This window comes from Aedes aegypti, chromosome 2 (assembly GCF_002204515.2).
Source record: "Aedes aegypti strain LVP_AGWG chromosome 2, AaegL5.0 Primary Assembly, whole genome shotgun sequence".
In the NCBI taxonomy this organism is placed as follows: Eukaryota; Metazoa; Arthropoda; class Insecta; order Diptera; family Culicidae; genus Aedes; species Aedes aegypti.
In genome coordinates, this window is record NC_035108.1 from 451,415,176 (window position 1) to 451,436,514 (window position 21,339).

At 39.2% G+C, this 21,339-nt stretch overlaps 1 protein-coding gene across 5 annotated transcripts in view; it reads left to right on the top strand.

Annotated features, from left to right (window-relative positions):
• Positions 1-21,339, top strand: part of LOC5564933 (protein sickie) — a 653,305-nt gene that overhangs the window by 501,401 nt on the left and 130,565 nt on the right. For all 5 annotated transcript variants that reach the window (XM_021848047.1, XM_021848048.1, XM_021848049.1 and 2 more), the window contains 2 exons: positions 3,138-3,370; positions 6,864-7,015. In XM_021848047.1, the coding sequence (XP_021703739.1) occupies positions 3,138-3,370; positions 6,864-7,015 (385 nt within the window). The remainder of the gene's footprint in view (positions 1-3,137; positions 3,371-6,863; positions 7,016-21,339) is intronic.

A 21,339-nucleotide genomic window follows, 5' to 3' on the forward strand; every position in this document is an offset into this window, starting at 1 on the left:
TAGTGGTATAATCAAAGTTTCCAGGAAAAAAAGCAGTTAAAACAAAACAAATACCATACAGTGAACCGTCAACATATTGGCTATAATTTTGCTGAACAAACTTGTGTCAAAATATTTACCTATTTTTAGTTAGAGTAAAGTGGGGCAAAAGTTCGAGTGGGGTAAGAGTTTCTTTTTAAGATTTCTAGCTCAATTCAAAACAAATCTTATAAATGTCATTATGGTTCGAATGCTATTCAAGTAAGAGACTTTTACTCCAAATATCATAAAAATCGATTGCGATTTGGAAAAGTTATGGCTATTTGTTGTTTTTCGACGTGAAAATTGTAATTTTTGGTCAAACTTTCGTTGCATGGAACCAATTGAAGATAAAATCTTTTTCAATATTTTATGTAAGGGCGTTTCTAGGCCTACCATAAGGTTGCTTTGACGTGTATTAGATTTTGCATAAATGCTTGAAAACAATTTTTGGCCCATAGTGGGGCAAAAGTTCGAATCAGCGGGGCAAAAGTTCGACCCATGTATAAAATCACGGAAATATTTTCAAATCGCTTAAAATCCACATATAATCTTCAAATTTAGTTAAATTTGTCTGATCGTGTGAAAACTGTCACCAAAATTTTACATTTCCACTTAGTTTTGCGAAAATCTGCTATTTTTGAGTATATTACAATTTACCCGGTTTTGGGTAATTTTTTGATGAAAATTTTAGTGTGTATTTTTCGGCAAACTTAAGTTTACGGCTGGTGTAAAGTATGCCTGTCATAAGAGGATCGATATTTATTGTTTTAGCCAGCGAACTTTTGCCCCACACTAGATTCGAACTCTTGCCCCACCGGTGGGGCAAAAGTTCGAATAAGACAATAAATTTTGAAACTGTTATAACTAAAAATGGGTAAATATTTTGACACAAGTTTGTTCGGCAAAATTATAGCCAATATGTTGAAGGTTCACTGTATGGTACTTGTTTTGTTTCAACTGTTATTGTTTTCCTGGAAACTTTGATTATACCACTAAGGTCGAACTTTTGCCCCACCTTACTCTATAACAGTTTCAAAACTAATTGTCTTATTCGAACTTTTGCCACACCGGTGGGGCAAGAGTTCGAATCTAGTGTGGGGCAAAAGTTCGCTGGCTAAAACACAAAATATCGATCCGTTTATGATAGGCATACTTTAAACCAGCCGTAAACTTAAGTTTGACGAAAAATACACACTAAATTTTCATCAAAAAATTGCCCAAAACCGGGTTAATTGTAATTTTCTCAAAAATAGCAGTTTTTCACAAAACTATGTGGAAATGTAAAATTTTGGTGACAATTTTCACACGATCAGACAAATTTAACTAAATTTGAAGACAATATGTGGATTTTAGGCAATTTGCAAATTTTTCTGTGATTTTATACATGGGTCGAACTTTTGCCCCGCTGATTCGAACTTTTGCCCCACTATGGGCCTAAAATTGTTTTCAAGCATCTATGCAAAAACTAATACACCTCAAAGCAACCTTATGATAGGCCTAGAAACGCCCTTACATAAAATATTGAAAAGATTTTATCGACCGGTTTGACCAGATGGAATTAGGCCAAATGGCCGGACAACAAACATTCATGTAGACTTAACTTTCGTGACATATACCAAGGATTTTTTACATGCACCTTCTAAACTTAACGTTGTAAGAAAGTTGTCGGAACATTTCATGTTTCGAGATTTGTAATTTTTCTTTAGTGATTTTAACTGACAGTCAATGAAAGACTGTATTGCAGACTGACCCAATTTCATTGCAGAAGCCTTGAATTCTATGAAGAAAACATAACGCGAGAAATTATTCCACGTCGTTCCAACAACAAAATTATATTCCACAAGTTTTTCAATTAGAACTTTGGTGCCAAATGTCCGTTTCTTAGAGCTCTTACATGCATAGTAATTTGACAAGTTCATACAACTAGAACAAAAGGAAACGTACGACAACTCTCCAACTACATCGATTCCACAGTCCTGTCTTCCGAAAACTTTTCGACCATTCACCTGCTTTCGAAAGCATCCCCAAAGAGGGGGTAAACTTTACTCGCAATCATCACGACCCACTTACCTATCAGCCGATTCGGGTCGCCTTTTGTTCTTGAGCAGAGTGCCTAGCACTCATCTTCAGTGAAGTGAAATTGAACTCCCGACACCTCGGTAATATGTAGGTGAGAGTAAATTGGATTTTGAAGAACAATCGAGCTATGACGCGGTCGGTCGGTATAATGTTTGGAATTTGGAATTTGCTTTTGCGAGTTGAATATTCAAAATTTGATAGCACCCAATTCGTGACACTATTCTAGTGAGCAAATGGTAATTGGATAGAGCTTGTCGTTCCGTCGGACGAAACGCTTCAAAATTTGAATAAGATTTCTTCACAAGTCTCATAAGCCTGGAATCGCATGAATTTAATATCTTTGTGGAATCATTTGTCTCACCTAATCCCATTTGCATTTGCATGCAGTTCACTGTTCACAGAAGGAAATACTGATATTAAACAGAGGTTCTCAACTTCTAAGAAGTACAACATGAACTAGCGTGTTCCAAAATTTAACCTCAACAGAAAACTTGAGGGCTCAACCTTTTAACTGTATAGCTAAGGGTGGTATAAACGAACTTTTGTATGTGGGGAATGGCGGAATTCAAAGGCACAATTTTAAAATCTACTTTTTTTATTCTCTTTATTGAGTTTTTGCTCAGAGGGTTCGTATACGTAAAAGAATCCAGTTTGAAGGTTGAGTACCAACGGATTGAAATTTTAGGACACCCTAGTATAAAGGTTTTTGTTAGTTATATGTTTTCGAATCAGTTATCGGTAAATTTGCAAATAATTTATCCTTATTCATAATAAGAGTTTGTTTCGACTCAGAAGTTGATCGACAAACGCTGTTAATCTGCATCCTCGGTCCTAGTGGCCAGTAAGCCCCAAAATTTGAATAAACGTTTGCATTGCAAATGTTTATCTTCCAACTCACACCCCATCACCAGAGAATGCACCCCCCTTCTCAGTGTGTCTCCATAGTTTATCTGCAATCGCAGAACTTCCCAAGAGCTGCACCTTGTTTTTGTGCAACATCATCCTCTAACATTCATCCATTTGCCCCGCCCAAACAGATCAACCAAGTCGGAGAAGATGTACCCGTCGATGCTGAGCCGGGGACCGGACGTGGAAATAGAGCCGTACTATTGCCTGCCGGTGGGAACCGTGACCGGTGGCAGCAATGGGATGGTCCCCTGGAGTCAACCGACCTCGCCCACACCGCCGGCACGTGGCTTCGGAGGATTGCTATCGCCCACGCACACCAACGCTTCCCACAGGCTCACCTACCCGAAAAAGAACGACGAAGGTGAGTTTTTCTCATTTGCATCCCCTCACAGATCTAGGTGTAGTAGGGTGGTTCCAATAAAAAAAAATGAAAATCTCTCCTTACAATCCTGATGAACACTTTCTTTTAAAAGGAGATTGGGCAAATCTGGGCCCGGAATGTACACAGATGACTCATATGTCATTTGAAAGATCTGAATGAGACAAGAAAAAGTTGATATGGGGTCAAAAATATCCGTCGTGGGAGAAAAAAGTTATTCCGCATGGTTTGAGATGGATTTTCTATGTATTTTATTATATTTTTGCTATATTTTTTATCGATTAAAAATGAAAACATATATTTTTCTGCACCTGTATGATGATTAGATGTTCTATGTTTTAAAGAAGTGAATTAGGACTTTGATTCAAAGATGAAAAAAAAAATACATTAAAAAATAACATTAAAAATCATTTTAAAATACATATGTTTATTCAGTAAAGTTTTCTACCAGACCCTGCTATCCACATTATACTAATCACAATTCCTAACGGTTTTTTAACCGACCTATACGATATTTTTTGTTCGTAATAAGGTAATATTACGACTTGTATTCTAAAAAAAGTCAACCTCATTTGATTAAAAGTAATTGGGAAACAGTGGTGAAAGAAAAGTGTGTGGTGTCTCATAAAAGAACTGACTGTATTGTTTTTGCTAAAGTAAATATTTCTCCAGGACGAATTTTACGAAGAGATCAATAAAACCATCAGCTCAACCCACTCAACCTCAATGAACAACATCATCAGCATCAAAAAACGTTAAATGTGAGTTGAAATGCTCATTGCTAAATACTACGCAGTAACATATGCGTAGTTATAGGATTTCATGTGTTTAAATCAATGGCAATCTAGCTCACTAGTATAAACCATCTCGCGCTGTATACCGCATACGTGGATGTTTAGTATCACCTGAGCTCTTACATTATTAAACCAGTCTCAAGTTAAAATGTCAATCATTATCGTTTTACGTATTGGTATACGAATGCCGTGGAGTCCAATGAACTTAATTTTTTCTAATGAGTGCATATCTTATATTATCTCCTATCTCTCTCCGTCTGTTACCCTCCAGTAACTTGTGTACAAGCCCTTGACAATTTTTATGCAAGTTTTACAGATAGAAGAAAAGACAGATAGATAAGCACTAACGTTTTCTGTAGGCAGAGTATTTAACTCCTTGGCTCTACTCTTCTTGCAGATGTTATAACTGCCAGGTTCTTAAGAATAGTAATTACTATCAGCCGATGCAGACAAGCGATCAACTTTTCCGGGCTCATCTTGATGAGTTCCACTCATATACCATCCTCCACAATTGCTGTGTTATTCTTGAGCTGTTGAACGTCATCCTTAACTTCACTCAAAGTGGGATCTGGTTGGCTGCTTTTGTCCAACATTCGGACGTTGAAATGTTCTCCTTTGCCTTGAACCTCCGGTCCTGTGTCATCAACACAAGTCTGCTGCTTCCGCTTCTGTGAATGGTGCTTCACGTTTTTTTTTCCTCTAGAATAATTCTAAACTCTTCGGCAAACCAATCGTACCATAGACTACGTTCAACGTACAATGACTCCACCTGTGAGTTGATGGCTATTTTTACTGTAGTACAATAGCAAAGAAAGGTTTCAGCAAGCAAAAGCTATTCCGCTTACGCTTGCTAGAGATGTAGAACGATGCTGTGGCGACATCCATGTAATTCAGACGCTGAAGGTCATGCTGAGGCGGGCGTCGGTACCGTTCATTGTTAACGACAGGAAGTTTGAAGCGCATTTTTATAATTATCAGGTAGTGGGTAGAGTGAATGTTAGCACTATGATAGATTTTGACGTTGATTATGTCGGAGATGTGCAATCTATCAAGCAATACCTGACCGATTCGAGATTTCATTTGCTGTGGATAACTAGCGATCACCATTGGTACGGAAGGTTATCTTGGAAGTAGGTGCTAGACTATAATGACCATATTCTTAGAGGCGGCAAAACAGTCAAGCATTGGACATTCATGTTTGCCAGTCCGACAGCACTGATCTTCCCAATCGTCCATCTCAATTCCATATCTTGGCGTTCTAATCTCCTACAATGATCTTAACGTGGAAACATGGGTGCCGGTGCTACTTGCGTTCCAGCTGCGTCTTTGTCATCCGTTGATCGACCGTTGATCCTCAACATGCACACTCTTTTGTTGATTGACCACCATCCGATCTCATGTTTTTGTATGTCGTTCCCAGCTCAAGTGTGTCGCGCAGCTCTGGAAGATGGTATGATTACTTCTTAACATTCACATTATTGACATCCTCATGAGTATTTAGCGTTCTTAGCGAAGCATTTGTGGAGCCACATGTGCTCAGGCATCGCCAATGGAGCTGACATTGATAGCAAACCGAAATGGTTCTGCTCGAATTATTGGCAGTTTGTTCACAGCAAACAGTCAAACACTACAGTTACTTTTAGTTCTAATGATCTCCTTCTCTGAGAAACAATAGCATGCTAGTATAATATTATTGATATCAAAAATATAAGTGAGGTAACTGACGCGCGGATTTCCAGCACGCTGAAGCTGTGTACGACAAGCGAGGTATTTCTTCCAGTGTAATAGAGAATACAACAACACAACCACTGTAATGATAAAACGGATATAGTCTGGAAAATCCTTCCTGAGTAAACCGCCGGTTTATACAAACATATTGCTAGAACACTGAAATAGGATAATACGATTTGATATTTGTGTCCAACTGTTACCTAAAGTGACGTGTTTGTGAAACGCTCATACCTATATCTTTATATATTTTTTTATCACCGTATGTTTTAAGTATTCACATTTCAGCAACTCGAAACGTTCTGAAATCTGTGTCAAATCACAACATTTTTAAAATATTTACAATTAAGATAAAAACATACCTAAGCACATACATAGGCACGAATTCAAAACATTTGCGTAAGTAAATATTATTCAATAGCAACTGTCCAAAACATACCTCTTCTTACACCATTCCAGCACACATAACTTTTTTCTCCCACGACGAATATGTTTGGCCCCATATCAACTTTTTTTTGTCTCATTCAGATCTTTCAAATGATATATAAGTCATCCGTGTACATTCCGGGACCAAACTCCATACATTTTTGCCCAATCTCCTTTCAGCCATTTTGCTAAGGTTATAAATGTGCCCCATAGACATTGAAGGATTAAATGAAATTTGTACGAATAAATCTAAAATCGATTTTTCATGCACTATTATATCATATCATATGGAAACTATCATTTCTACATAGAGCCAGTGACAAAAGTTAGTAACCAAATGCTTTTTTTCCTTACAAAATGTCTAAGTTTGGGGCTTTGAAATCTTTTTTTGTATTTGGAACCACCCTAGTGAGTCATTATTCGCCTCCCCCTGGGGGTGCACGGTATCATTTCCTCTTTGGGGCATCGTTAGTAAAACTTTTTCTACTTTTCCACTGATTGTTTTTTTTTTCTTCTATTTCGAACAGTGCACGGAAGCCAAGCGTCGCTCCTGTCCGGTGGTTCGTCCCTGTACGGATCAACTGAGGAGCGGCAAGCAACAGAAGTTCGGCGCCTGAAGCGAGAACTCATCGACGCCCGGGACCAGGTGATGAGCCTCTCTAGCCAGCTGTCAACTAATGTGAGTATCCTGTGGAGATTTGTTTTAATAGCAGATTTGTTTCTGTGTTACTCTTTTCTAATTAGTTTGAGGTGGTCGTTTGCTTCGTGATTCGAGGGATGTAGTATTCCGAAAAAAGTATGCAAAATAAGTAGAGCTTAACCTTGAACTTTCAACTTTTCCAACCAGGAGTGCTATGCACAGTGTTTAATAAATTAATTCCAGAAACTAATGCAAAGAAGAACACGAACTGATTGCTATCATTGTGTGAGTTATGAGAAGCTTCCGAAACATTATTGGATACATTGGGACGGTAGAATCTAGTACAAATGGTAGACCATCAGTTCCACATTACTATCGTCCAGTGGATAAAAATACATCAATGTCTTCCTTTTTCGTCATGTCTAGACGTCTGGGTCAGTCCGAAGGATGATTTCACCTGAAGCAATAAATAAACACAATTAAAGTAGATGTTAGTGATGTACAAATTAAAGTAGATGGATATCTCTCGGAGAAAATGAATTTCGCTATATTTTCCCTGTTTTACCTAACTGGAAACGATGATAATAATGAGTTTTCAGTTCACGTTTCGACTACTCTCATAATTTACAGAAATGCTACCAGGAGCCTTCCTTAGCCGAGTGATTAGAGTCCGCGACTACAAAGAGCAATTCTCGCTGAAACCAGGCCGCCATCGGCACCCATCATTAGAATACCAATTTTATGTCACTGATCGCTAGTTCTCGATAAAACTTAAGGGTGGTCCTTTCTGTTTTCTCAAATTGGTGGACCTCTCGTACGCCAGCTAGCTGAACAGTTTGCGAAAAAGCCCATTTTACGATAAATCTTGGGTATTTCTTCACGGGATATGTCTCATATTTCGCTTGGAACACATAGCAAACTTAGTGGCATCGTATAGAGAAAGGCTATAGCATTCATTTGAACTCGAAAAAATTTTGGAGGCCATTTTGAATTTGGCCGCCATCTTGAATTTTGTTAGAAAAATCGTTTTTTCACCATTAGCGCACCGCTAGTTTTGAATTCTGAGATCACCATCAGAAATCTGAGGAAAAATTGCGTAAGATAGGCTACAGAAACTAGGTGAGCAATGGTATTTACCCTATCAAATGAACGATTTTCTAAATCATGTGCAATCAAAACAAAAATCTTTTTTTGTACTACAAAGAAACAAGTTTTCAATCGTTGGTGTTTTATTCGAGTCGAGTGAAGAATAACAATATTATTTTGAGTGAAAAAGTCTGGCGGCCATCTTGGATTTGACGCCATCTTGATTTTAGGTAGAAGAATGAATTTTTCACCTTGATAGCACTCAGCATGTTGAAATTAGAGGTGATCAATAAAAAAAGGTCTTCTTCTTTTTACTCCTAATTTTCCTGACGTTACGTCCCTACTGGAACCGAGCCTGATACTCAGCTATACTGCCCATAAAAGCATAACTGTCCCATATGGATTTCCTCCAAAAAAATTTTTTTTGCGGGCTAGGCATATTTGTATGTATATTTTCATATGCACACTTAAAATTGATCAGTTTGTTCGAAAACATTGCGAAAAAATTTCAAACTAGTGCTGTCCCATATTGAAAAATAAAGGCATATTAGTCTCTATATAGATCAGCCTACAAATAATATAATTATTCTTTAGTAAAAATTATCTGCGATACAAATTTGTCGCGAGCACATTTTGATTGAAATTTAGCATCATTTATACATTTAATTTATTCCATTTTGTAATGCAGAATATCCTATATATTTAACATAAGAACAGTAGTGTCTTACTGAATATTTTAAAATGACCCAAAACCGCGCCCTTTACTGAACACAAAGCAGAACCGCTTCTGGCGGCAATGTCAATGTGGTCAGCTAGTCTTGGGTTGAATACGTTAAATCTTTACGAAAGCTAATTTACCGTATTTCATTTGCAATATTGATGATTAATTCGTTTTCAATCAAATAATTGAAATTGCATAAACAATGGAGCTGAAATAGCTGTTGCGAGAGAAGCACATCTCTTCATCCAGACGGTGGTAAAAATGCATATAAGTCCGGACGAGGATCTACTCGGGTTGAACATTTTCTTGCTTTCACAGGGCATAGTATATCTTCGTACCACTCGTTATAAAAATGTGAAAACAGTTGATTGGCAAAGAAAACTCTCAGATTGAAAAACTATCACAACAAGAAACTCACAGCACTAAATAACCTGGACGCATTTAAATGAGCAGGACAGGATGGCATTGCAGCCGTGTTCTTCAAGAATCGTTCAGAAGAGCTTACCGTTCCCCTAAAACGCCTTTTCGACATGTTTCTTAATAATGGAAAATTCCCAAAAGCTTGAAAATACTCATATTTGGTGCCTGTTTTTTAATCAGGCACAAAATCTGACACACGGAATTATCGCGGAATTTCCAATATCTCTTGAAAACATGTAACAGCTCCAATTGAAGTGTTTTAAGGCTATCATGTAGTGCAGATTGAAAGTTGTAAGGGATCATAGATAATAGACTAAAAACTCACTTTTGTAGAACATTGGAATTTCATTATTAAACAAGCAAACAGTAAGCTTGGCTCTATTAAGAGGTTCAGCAACAATTTGCATAACCCTTATACTATTAAAATATTGCATATTACTTATGTAAGACCAATTCTGAGATACTGCCACCTAGTATGGAACCCGAACCATATCATACACGAAGAACCCATAGAATAAGTAGAGAAGCAATTCCTTTTATTTCCGGAGATTGAATTGTACTGAAGAATATGAAGAAGAACTAACAAATGAGTTAGGTTTTTTTAAGCTATAAAAAAGTCCATGTATTCCAAATCATGCGTTGTTTTAGTATTTATTTAATCAAAATTCAATTGTGAACAGCAGTTTGTAGATAGAATCTTGCTCATCCTAGTCTTTCCTCATTATTCAGGATATTTTGGTTTATTGTAAAGATTTTTAGCATACGGATACCCATGGGCATCGGCTGCCAGATCACTGTATAGCAGGTTCCCAGTTCCCCGGGAGAAGTGATCATGTTCCGAACTGGCCACTTATTTAGGAGCCCCTGGAATCTACTATAGAGTGATTACTACATTTGTGATTTTGAAAATACTCCACATCTTTCAAGGCATATAAAACCTACTGTTCATGGTAGACGGTGATTCTAAAACTACTTCGAGAAGCATGAATTTTAAATATATTGAAGTTTGTTACCCATATTGGTTTTATTCCGTACAAAAAAATCCGTGTAAAATTATCCACTTTCATCAGGGTACCTCGAACCTACTATACAGTAGTCATGAAAGCCGGAGGTTTGTGAAGTACTTTCTTAAGCATCACCTTTTAAAATCTTGATATTTGATACCCATTTTGATGTGATTCCGGACATGTTTTTAATTGGTCACATCCCTTGAGGCACCTAGATACTACTAGAGAGTGGTCATGGCAGTCGGTGGTTCTGAAAATTCTTCCGGAATTATCACCTTTAGAAATCTTGAAGTTTGAATGCCCATATTGATATGGTTCAGAACATGTTCCTAATTGGGCACTTCTCCCAGGGCACCTGTAACCTACTATAGAATGGTCAATACGTCTAAAGGTTCTGAATATGCTGCCGGAAGCATCATCTTGAAGTATAAGAGGAAAATAACCATCATCGTTTAAAAAAAAAATCAAAACCATTTTTTTTTGCTCAAATTTGAAGCAATGTTCATGAACAGAGTTGCTTAATATCAATCATATCAGCTGATGGCTAATGGTCTAAAACTATCACTTTCACTTGCGAGCTATCAATATCACTTTGATTTGACAATCAACAGCAGTGATGCGACATCGCACTCTAGATCATAATCACTGCGGAATGAGTGATCACGTGGTAATTATCCATGCTATTACTGTTTTTCAGTGACCAACAAATAGTTTCATTCTATCTGCAACACTGTCAAAAATATCGTACTGATAAATTGCCATTTTAACTGTTTAATTTAAGGCTAAACTTAACCCATCAGTGATATCCATAGTCTATCGCCATCAATGCACTTGTGATGGAGTAGACAACATGATGTTGATGTGATATAAATTGATCCGAATTGTATCGCAGTCAGCCTGTACAAATCAGCAAATTTGTAGCGTTGATAGTGACAGCGAGCAACTCTGTTCATGAAAATCTATCATTGCATTGCACTTGCAATCTGAAATGCAATGATATATTTTCATGAAGATTTTTTAAAATTGAACGAAAAAACTGGGTTTTCATTTTGGATGATTGCTGATGATTGAATGATGTATTCTTGAGCATTAAAGGTCATTAGGATATAGCCCCGGATAGTATATACAATACATGACAGGAAATAGAAACATGACTGATCATATTTTCCGGAACCAGTTCTACGTAAATGATTATATTTCTGAAGATTTTCAACAAATTTAAATGCGTTTGCCGGCATTCAACTTCCTATTAGTTCTAATCTCTAGGAAAATTGTAAACACTCATACAACTTCATCCCGCACAAATTACAAGCGACATAAAAATGCCATTTGGACATGACCTCGGAGAATCCGGAACATCTTTGGTGTCAGGTGGCCAATATGCAGGGCCAAGAAAGTTCCTGAAACAAGACCAAATTTGCCGCCAACTACTTCCAGATGCATTGAATTTCATCCATTCTTCATAAAGTTATGAGCATTTGGAATTAGCCAAAATTTTGCTCATCGTTCTGAGCTGGCGGTGAGCCTGATATGGCTTTATTTCTGTTGCCTTGCAATAAAATAAAGGCAAAAGAGAACTTTCTTCATTTTTATGCTCTTATAATTATATTTCCGTAAGAAACTACTCAAAATACATCTGAGCGCTAAGTATTGAACACGATGATGTTCTGCTGGGTATTTATTTTGGCATTGTCGACGCTAAATTAATGTTTTTTTGACGACAAGATATTTAACTTCATCTATAGATTTCTCGTTCGATAGCAATTCCATATGGGACAGTTATGCTTTTATGGGCAGTATATTGGTCATAAATCCAGGTTACTAAATAGGAATTTCCTTTTATAATGCGATTTCTGACAACAGAATAATTCTTCGACATATCTTTGAATTCAATAATAATGAATACATAAATTCAATAAATGAAAACCGTTCAAAAACATTGATTGTATCAAACATTTTTTTACCATATGCATTGTTGTTCATTGAATGAAGTTTATAGATTGCGCGTCGGGACATTAGAAAGTCTTGTGGTAATATCTGTAGTTTTAACGTAAAACATTGACAAAAGTGCATTAATTCAGAATGGATTTCTTAAATTTTGAAGCAAAAACAACATCCTTGATTTTCTGAGCCACAAAGTATCGTTTTAAGTACCGCCCAACATGCATGTGAAATATAGCGAGATTGAAAGATGAGAAGCAGGTTTTGTTCTAATGTGGACGTAATGCCGAAACGCAGAAGTATTATTTCGAGGTTGTAAAATCTGGCGGCCATCTTGGATTTTGACGCCATCTTGGTTTTTAGCAGTTGGTTGATTTCTTACCATCTCAGTGCTCATCATGTTAAATTATGAGACCTCCGTTAAAAAAAACTATCAGATTCTATGTTTCTTATTTTATCTCAGCTGTTCAACTGATTGTTCATTTCTATCAATGGTTTTAGAACAAATATATGAAAGAAATAATGCTATTTTCAACTCGAAGATATGCAGAAGAATCATTCAGGTAGCAAATAAGCGTTAAAAAATCATATTTTATAATTTGTTTTCAAAGCTAGTTAAGCTGAAGGGCTGGCTCTGTTCCAGTAAGGACGTAACATCAGGAAAAAGAAGAACAAGAAGAAGAATAAGTGTAACGGTAGCATTAAAATTCAACATGTTGAGTGCTATCAAGGTGAAAACTCATTCTACTACTTAAAAACAAGATGGCGTCAAAATCTAAGATGGCCGCCAGATTTTTCCACTCAAAATAATACTCCTATTCTTCATCTGTCTCAAATAATTCACCAACGATTGAAAACTTGTTTCTTTGTAGAACAAAAAAATGATGCTTGCATTGATTGCACTCGCCATATACGTCAAAATAGTAGAACATGATTTAGAAAATCGTTCATATCATAGGGTAAATACCATTGCTCACCTAGTTTTTGTAGCCTATCTTACGCAATTTTTCCTCAGCTTTCTGATGGTGATCTCAGAATTCAAAACTAGCGGTGCGCTAATGGTGAAAAAACGATTTTTCTAACAAAATTCAAGATGGCGGCCAAATTCAAAATGGCCTCCAAAATTTTTTCGAGTTCAAATGAAAGCTATATCCTTTCTCTATACGATTCCACTAAGTTTGCTATGTGTTCCAAGCGAAATATGAGACATATCCCGTGAAGAAATACCCAAGATTTATCGAAAAATAGGCTTTTTCGCAAACTGTTCAGCTAGCTGGCGTACGAGGGGTCCACCAATTTGAGAAAACAGAAAGGACCACCCTTAAGTTTTATCGAAAACTAGCGATCAGTGACATAAAATTGGAATTCTAACGATGGGTGCCGATGGCGGCCTGGTTTCAGCGAGAATTCCTCAAAGCATCAGCATAGCTGGGTGTCTGGGTTCGATTCCCGGTCGATCCAGGATATTTTCGTAAAAGTAAATTTCCTCGACTTCCCTGGGTATAAAATATCGTCGTACCTGCCACACGATATTCGAATGCGAAAATGGCAACTTTGGCAAAGAAAGCTCTCAGTTCATAACTGCAGAAGTGGTCATTAAACACTAAGCTGAGAAGCATTTTTTTTTTTGACTTTATTTGTGTGAATTTTAACTCACCCGGCTAGTTATTCACTTAGCTGAGAAGCAGGCTCTGTCTTAGTGGAGAAGTAATGCCAAGAAGAAGAAGAAGAAATGATACTATAATGGTCTTAAAACTTCGAACAACTTCCTTGAAGACATCACATTTTTTAAATCAAGTATTCGCTAAAACAAATTGATCGATAATTTAGGCATTTGTTCTAAGTTGGAAGCGTAAATCCAAAACCCACAACTTCAAAAGTACATTGACCACGTGCCGTCTCGACAATTTTTGCACTCAACACTTCCGAGTTCTATTTTTGCAGCGCCACACCCATGTCTGCAACTTTCACTTTCTTCCATCTGTCCGATGCACTTGCTCACATCATCGAAGTGCCATCGACCGAATGAAGTTCAATCAAAAACACACATTTCAATTATAACTTTTATCCCTTGTCCCTTGTTGGGTGTGTGCACTATTCACTCCTGTGGACAGAGCTTTGTAGTGCATCGAAACTAGCTACCAGATCGTTAGCTGTGTTGCTCTGTTCGTAGCTATCGGAACCTATCGATAGGATGGACTAAAGGGAAAGTTGATAGGGATAGCGGAAAACGGTCAGACTAGACACTCTGCTACAGAAAAAATCCCGTGCACCTACCTGAATTTATTCTTCCGATTTTCTTTCCGGTTCAGATCAATATCTTGTCATCGGAGTTGCCGTTCTCACCGTTTATGTTTTCAAGTGGTTTCGTCAATTAAACCACATTTCTCTCGACTGACTTGTTTTGTTCTTTCCTCCCTAGAGTTTCTTTGTTTTGTCAGGATTAAAAACCCTATGACCGTTTCGATAAACTCAAACTATAACATGGATTGGAAATGCACACTTAAAATATTCAGATTGAAAGATAAGATATAGACGATCTGTCTGTGAATCAGATAGAGCAAAACTCAAACCGTGATATCCTACTAAAATTCCGAAAAAAAATCACAGTAGAGTCTTGCAAGAACAAGAAGACAAGAAAAGTATGGAAAAGTATGTATTATGCCTTTGAGTTGAAAATCGTTGCTGGAACTTTATAGACACTGATTTACGTGCAGGAACATCGTATCAGTTATACATATTGATTAGCTTTACGATAAAGTGCAATATACTCTCAACGATGGGGAAATGTGTTACTTTATTTTCATATCGTTTAAAAAGTGAAAAAGTATATAAAGTAAAAAAAAACATCATTATTTTACAAATGTTTTAAGCCAGTTTTTATGCTCAAAATCATTAAAATGATATCACGATAATAAATTTCTTTAAATTTGATTGAAAACAAAAAAAAAAAGTATTTTTTGTTGAATGATGGATTCTTAAACCTTGATACTCAACAAAACGTAAAAACAACCAACTTCACGGATAGATTCATGGCCAACTCCAATCACGACCTACACCTTCATTTGCACCCGCATCATCATCATCATCATCTTTGCACAGTAAGCCATGCTGAGCTAACGTGCTCACGGTGCTCGCCTAACCGATACTATTAGGAAAAAATAACATAATGAAATCTGTTCTCACAAGTCGTCTATGGCTAAGCTGCATATCTGGGTAAATTTGAAAGCAAAGCAAATCGTAGTGTCCGTTTTGAAGGTACGTTCTTTTGATTGTGTGAGTCCACAAATTCAAAGGAAGCCATCGATATTTGAATAAGTTTTCATGAATGGCGATTTTCAGAAGAAATTTTTCATCAAAACATAACTCCAAGTTAATTATGTTTCGTTATTTGAAACCTCTAGGCAGAGTTATGAATAATAGTATAATCAAAATTTTAAATTACGCTCTTTTTGAAGCGTAACTAGTAAAATCACAGATTTTAAATCGATTAATCAGGCAGCCTGTTAACGTTGATTGTTTTAAGTGATGTCAACGAAAAACGACAACAACATGTTATGAAAGTTTTTGATAATTAACTGATTTAATAGGCTCAGGTGCTGAACAGAGATTCTCTAATTTCTCGCTTTTTTTTTCGATTATAGCAGTGCAATACTAAAGCTTTTTAGAAGTATTTCACTATAGATCTGCAGACATTGTTCTTGGCTAGCGTTCAATACAAAAAAAAGTAGTGCGAAGGATTCAGTTAACAGTTTTTTGCTCCACCCATCAACGGTGCCCCAAGTCATGTCCACTCTGCAGCACTTGTACCGACCGGTTGGAGACGCTGGTCAGTTTCAGGCTGATAGTTCAAAATCTTTGTGGACACTTGAAAGCGGTTGGGCTAGAGAGGCATCTAGCAAATCCGATCCTTCTGCAAGAGCTGGTGGACAAGCTACCAGCAACAGTGAAATTCAGCTGGGCGCTTTACCAAGAGCAAGTTCCAATGGTGATCTGAACGTATTCAGTGAATACATGGCGAAGTTGTCGTCGGCAGCTAGTGGCGTAACGCAGCTTCCAAATATCCCACAAAAAGCTGCTAAAAAGAACGAAGCCGACCAACTGACAGATCGTTTATAAACGCGCACGTGATTTCAGAGCAGCCGAAAGCAAATCACCAAATCTAAAACTGTTCGTCGTTCATAGGCCTGGATCTAGACGGCAGATGGAAGGCAGTGAAGGCAAACAAATTCTGCGCTCGTTGTCTCACGTCACATGCTCGGTGACCATGTAAAGGATCCTTTCTATTCTTCCGCATTTTGCCAGTGACCTTATTCGGGGCAAAGGGACAGTTCAACACCGTCGCATTCCTAGACTACAGATCGTCAGTAATACTCGTCGAGCGATCGATCGCTGAAGCTCTTGGTGCCAGCGGAGAAGTTGAGACTCTGAATATCGAGTGGTATTAAAAAGACGATCGCCGGAACAGAGTTCGTCACGATGGAGATTTCCGAGGCTGGTGTCAACAAGCGGTACAAGTTGTCCGAGGTCTACACGGCCGCCAATCTCGGCTTACCACAAAAAAAAAACACAAACTATGCTGGATTTGCTAATCGATACACGCATCTCAAAAACCTTCCGGTTAAAAGCTTCAGGTGTGCTGTACCAGCAATCCTAATCGGACAAAGTAACGTTCATCTTCTTGTTACGCTGAAGTTGCGTGAAGGGAAGATGAATGCATAGTGTCGTATTTCTCATGTTTACCTAAATGAGCTAGTGTGCCATGCCATATCGCAACTCACAGATTATGTGAAACACGAGATGCAGATACGTACAAAATATGTCTTAGTGAGCGAGTCTCATGAGACCTCTCGTGAGGCTCGTCACATGTGCTTACTAGGAGTATTTTCATGCAGTTATGATTGACTGGTACAATAACCCCACGGAAGTATACGGCTTCAGTCTATGCCTATGCTTCTTCGGTGGCCATCACAAGTTTTTCAATTCAAGTGGGTACTAGATTCTCAACCACGTCAGTCCTTTCAAACTGCCTATGGGCAGTTTAATCCATAATTTAATTATTTTTCTGAAGTAGATGAAAAAAACCGAATTTAGTACTATACCATTTAATTCCACTAAAGTTTGTATCCTTTGACAGATACGCGTATTTCGATTTCAACTGTAAGGCCGTCTTCAGTGTCGTGTACTAGACTCGACTTTCTTGCTTTTGAAACTTTCGCCTGCGAGTCTCAAACGAGTTGTCACATTGAGATTTTCTCAAGAGACGACGCATGAGCCAATGCAGATGTGATCGTTTGAGCTAGTACAATGCTACATGAGATCTAAAAAAATGTGTCTCACCATAGCACGTGCTCAAGTGCGCGATTATTTTTGTGCGCTCATGGCATGCTGATCTCATTCTCTTGATATGGAGCGCGTATGGACCTGTGCACGAGTTCACGAATTTGACGTTTGAGCGGTGCCGAATTCACTCGTTGCCATGGTCACGTAAATAACACGGCACCGCTCAAATGTCAAATAGTGAACTCGTGCATCCGTCCATACATGATGTCATCATGAATGAACCGATTGCAACGAAGACTAGGATTCGATGGGCAGTGTCACGGTAAAAGGAAGCAAGGTATTATACTCAGAAAAATGACATTTGTCAGTGACGTCATTCCTATCGCAAACTTGAACGAGTGCAAAAGAAAGTAAGGCCTGCTCTCCTTTACTATCTTCAAGGCCTCATGCTTGACGATATGAATGGCGACACATGTTTTGATGGATAATCGTTGTTTACCCGTGGGAATAGCCTATCTTGTTGTGTATACCGTGGGCAGTGTGTGACAGTCTACGGAAGCCACGAGCTAACATGATACACAGACAACCACATGTGTATGTACACTGAACCGGCCACAGAGGATCTCCACGAGTACGACATCAAGAGTTTGGGTGTAGCTTTTTTGCCTACCGTGAAAGGTGTGGAAGAACAACGTACATACAGTATCCTGAAAGCAACCATGCGCCGGTTGAACAGCGAGAAGTTTCAGACAGGCCTGCTCTGGAAGCACGGCTATGTAGGATTTCCAGGCAGTCGGCCGATGGTAGAACGACTTTTCAGGTTTCCGGAAAAGCGATTAACTCGAGACTCGTAGCTTAACGACAACGTTCGTCAGCAAATAACTGACTTTAAAACCAAGGGCTATATACACGAAGCGACAGCGGAGGAAACTGGAGAGTTCGACCTGCGTCGCACATGGTTCCTACCGATTGGAGTCATCATCAATGAAAAGAAGCCTGGGAAAGTTCGGGTGATCTGGGACGCAGCGGCGATAGTTAACGGCGTATCATTGAACTCCATGTTGCTCAAGGGTCCTTATCTTCTAGCTCCGCTGCTATCCGGGTTGTTCCCGAATCGGGAGCGTCAAGTCGCAGTGTGACATGAAAGCGATGTTTCTGCAAATCTACAGCCGGATCTACAGTCCTCCAACAACCTCGTTCCTCGTTACCGTTCCGAATGCAAATTGGTCTGTAAAGAATCGATTAGCAGCGAACATTTCGCGAAAAAGCTATTCTGTCCGGCTTAGTGCTACGTGAAAAAGTGGATTCAGCGTTCCCACCGTGAGAAAGCGCATTTCCAACACGTCCGTAATCGTGTTCAAACTTGTTCAGCCAACAAGTATTGATGTGTGTGTGTGTGTGTGTGTGAAACATTTCACAAACTCTGCCAATTGTTCGATCCTGTTCGGCAAGTTCCTACTTCGTCGATGAAAAAGCTTCGTCGCGACGAGTGTCGTTCGCGTGTGTAAGTGAAAGCGAGAGAAAAGCTTCTTCGAGTCGACGAAAGCGTTCGCCCAATTGGACAAACATTCGTTCGCCGCGTAGTCAAAAAGTGCGTCGCGTTTCCTCGTAGTGATAAAAACAACAAAAATGGAGCAGAAATTCTTGGAGGATCAAGCAGATTATGACATCGTCGTCGTAAAGCAACCCCTTCCATGTGTTCAGTCAGTGGGAACTCTCCAGCGACCCAGAACCTGCAAAGGAGCTGTTAGCAGATTTATCAGAAAGTCATGAACATGGGAAAAAAGATTTTAAAACGTAACCCAAAAAGTTTGGCGCAGCTGAATGTCATGGCTCGGAACCTGGTCGCAGCGTATAAGGAGTTCAGCAGTTTTCATAGTCAGGTAATCGCTTTGATTCCGGATCAAGATCTTGAAAAACAGGAGGATGAATATGCGACGTTTGAAGAAATGTATAATTTCGTCTCCCAAGTTGTCGAGGAATTTTGGAAGATGCAGCAGCTGCTTCTCCACCGAGTGGCGACAGCCGTGAAAAGCGCCAATTCCTATCTTTGACGGTAGCTAGCGATATTCAATGATCTAATGTCGAAGTCTGGTGATAGTAACGCCTTGGAACTCTACCACTTGGACAAGGCGTTGGTCGTATCCACCGCAGGTATATTGAACGCAAGAACAATCAACGAAGGGAACTATGAGCAGGCCTGGCGAACGGTACGATAACGAAAAACTGGCTGAGTGTCACATTCGTGGATTGTTTTCGCCGAAAAAATGGCATCTGAATCTTCAAAAGATCCCCGACACGTGGAAAATCCTCATTTTGTGAAGCAGGAACTTCTGGGTGTGTCAGCATCGCAACCGATCAAGCCGAAGCTTACATTTGCTATCAGCATCGAAATTTCCAGTTTGACGTCCTATGAAGCCTCACAACCGGAGAGGCTTGAGAAGGTCCGAACAGCCGGCGTGTGCTTCAACTGCCTCAGGAAGGGGAACCAGTCGAAAGAGTGTCCGTCATCGAATCATTGTAAGAAATGCTAGAAGCACCATCACACGTTATTGTATGAAGATAAGGAAGGAAGCGTGGAACAAGAAGCCAAGTCGAATGGGTCCATTCCGAAGCCAGCACCAGAATCCGCCACGTCGGCGCCGCAATCAGTGCCCTATCCTCTGGCATACGACGGTTTCAACATTGTGCTCCTGCAATAACTCTCAGCCAGCGAGGACATTACTTCTGCTTACCGTGGTGATACATTTGGCGGACTCTAAGAATCAGCTCCATCCGTGTCGAATTTTGTTCGATAGTGGCTCTCAGATCAACTTTATTTCAGAAAAGATGGCTCGTTTGGCCTACCGAAGCAACACAGCTAATGTCGAAATCACCGGAATTAGCGCCATCCGGACGATTTCTAGTGAGAGGATTAAGGTGAAGTTCCACTCGCGTGATGATGCATTCCATGCCACCATGATTATTATGTCGACAGTAATCTTGAACCGTGCCGACAGTCAAGATCGATGTGAGCGATTGGGAGCTGCTTGATGCTGGCCGATGCCGAATTTCACAAGCCATCACAGGTGGGCATGCTTACTGCACATTTCTTCGACCTGCTGAAGCCTGGTCAAATCCAACTTGCGCCTCATCTACCGCAGCTTCGTGACAGCCGTCTTGACTGGGTCGTGGCTGGCGTGCTAAACGACAGAGATTCTGCAGTCAGGGCTCCTGTTCACTCCAATGTAGCATCAATCACCAATATCAAGAAGACTTTTACGTCATGGAATTTAAAATTGTTGTTGAACACATTTGAACATAATCAACGGTAAAAGAATGCTTCACAAAATCCATGTATGCTCTTCTTGATCTTCTCACTCATAACTCCGCCCAGGGCTTACAAATAACTAAACAAACCATCTTTGATCCAAGTTTTAACGGTTGAGATATACCGGTATTCTATTGAAATTGTGGACTTCAAAACGGGCCCAACATTTTTTTCTTTTAAATTTTATCCATAGAAAATAGCTGTTAAGCACAAAGTTTGATGAAGATTTTTTTCTGATAATAACTGCCAGGGTAACACCGTGACTATGTTGCTGCGATGCACGAGTGACCATTTCCGCGTGATCGATTCCGTTGTCATTGGTTGACCATCTCCACGGCCTACTCGGATCGTGCATTGTGATAAAGACAATTGACTTTTATGGTCACCGCGCGCGTTTGATAGGTAGAGGCGTTCCTAGCGATAGCGAAACTACTGTTCAGCTACAGCACCATAGCTTCTAACATAGCAAATACCGTTTGCAAACAGATATGACCCCATTCCAGTTGCACCTAGCCTCTGGACAGGCCAACCGGACGGATGATTGTTGTCGGAGGCTATCACGAGCAGAATATTGGCTCTGTCTGTATGTACACGC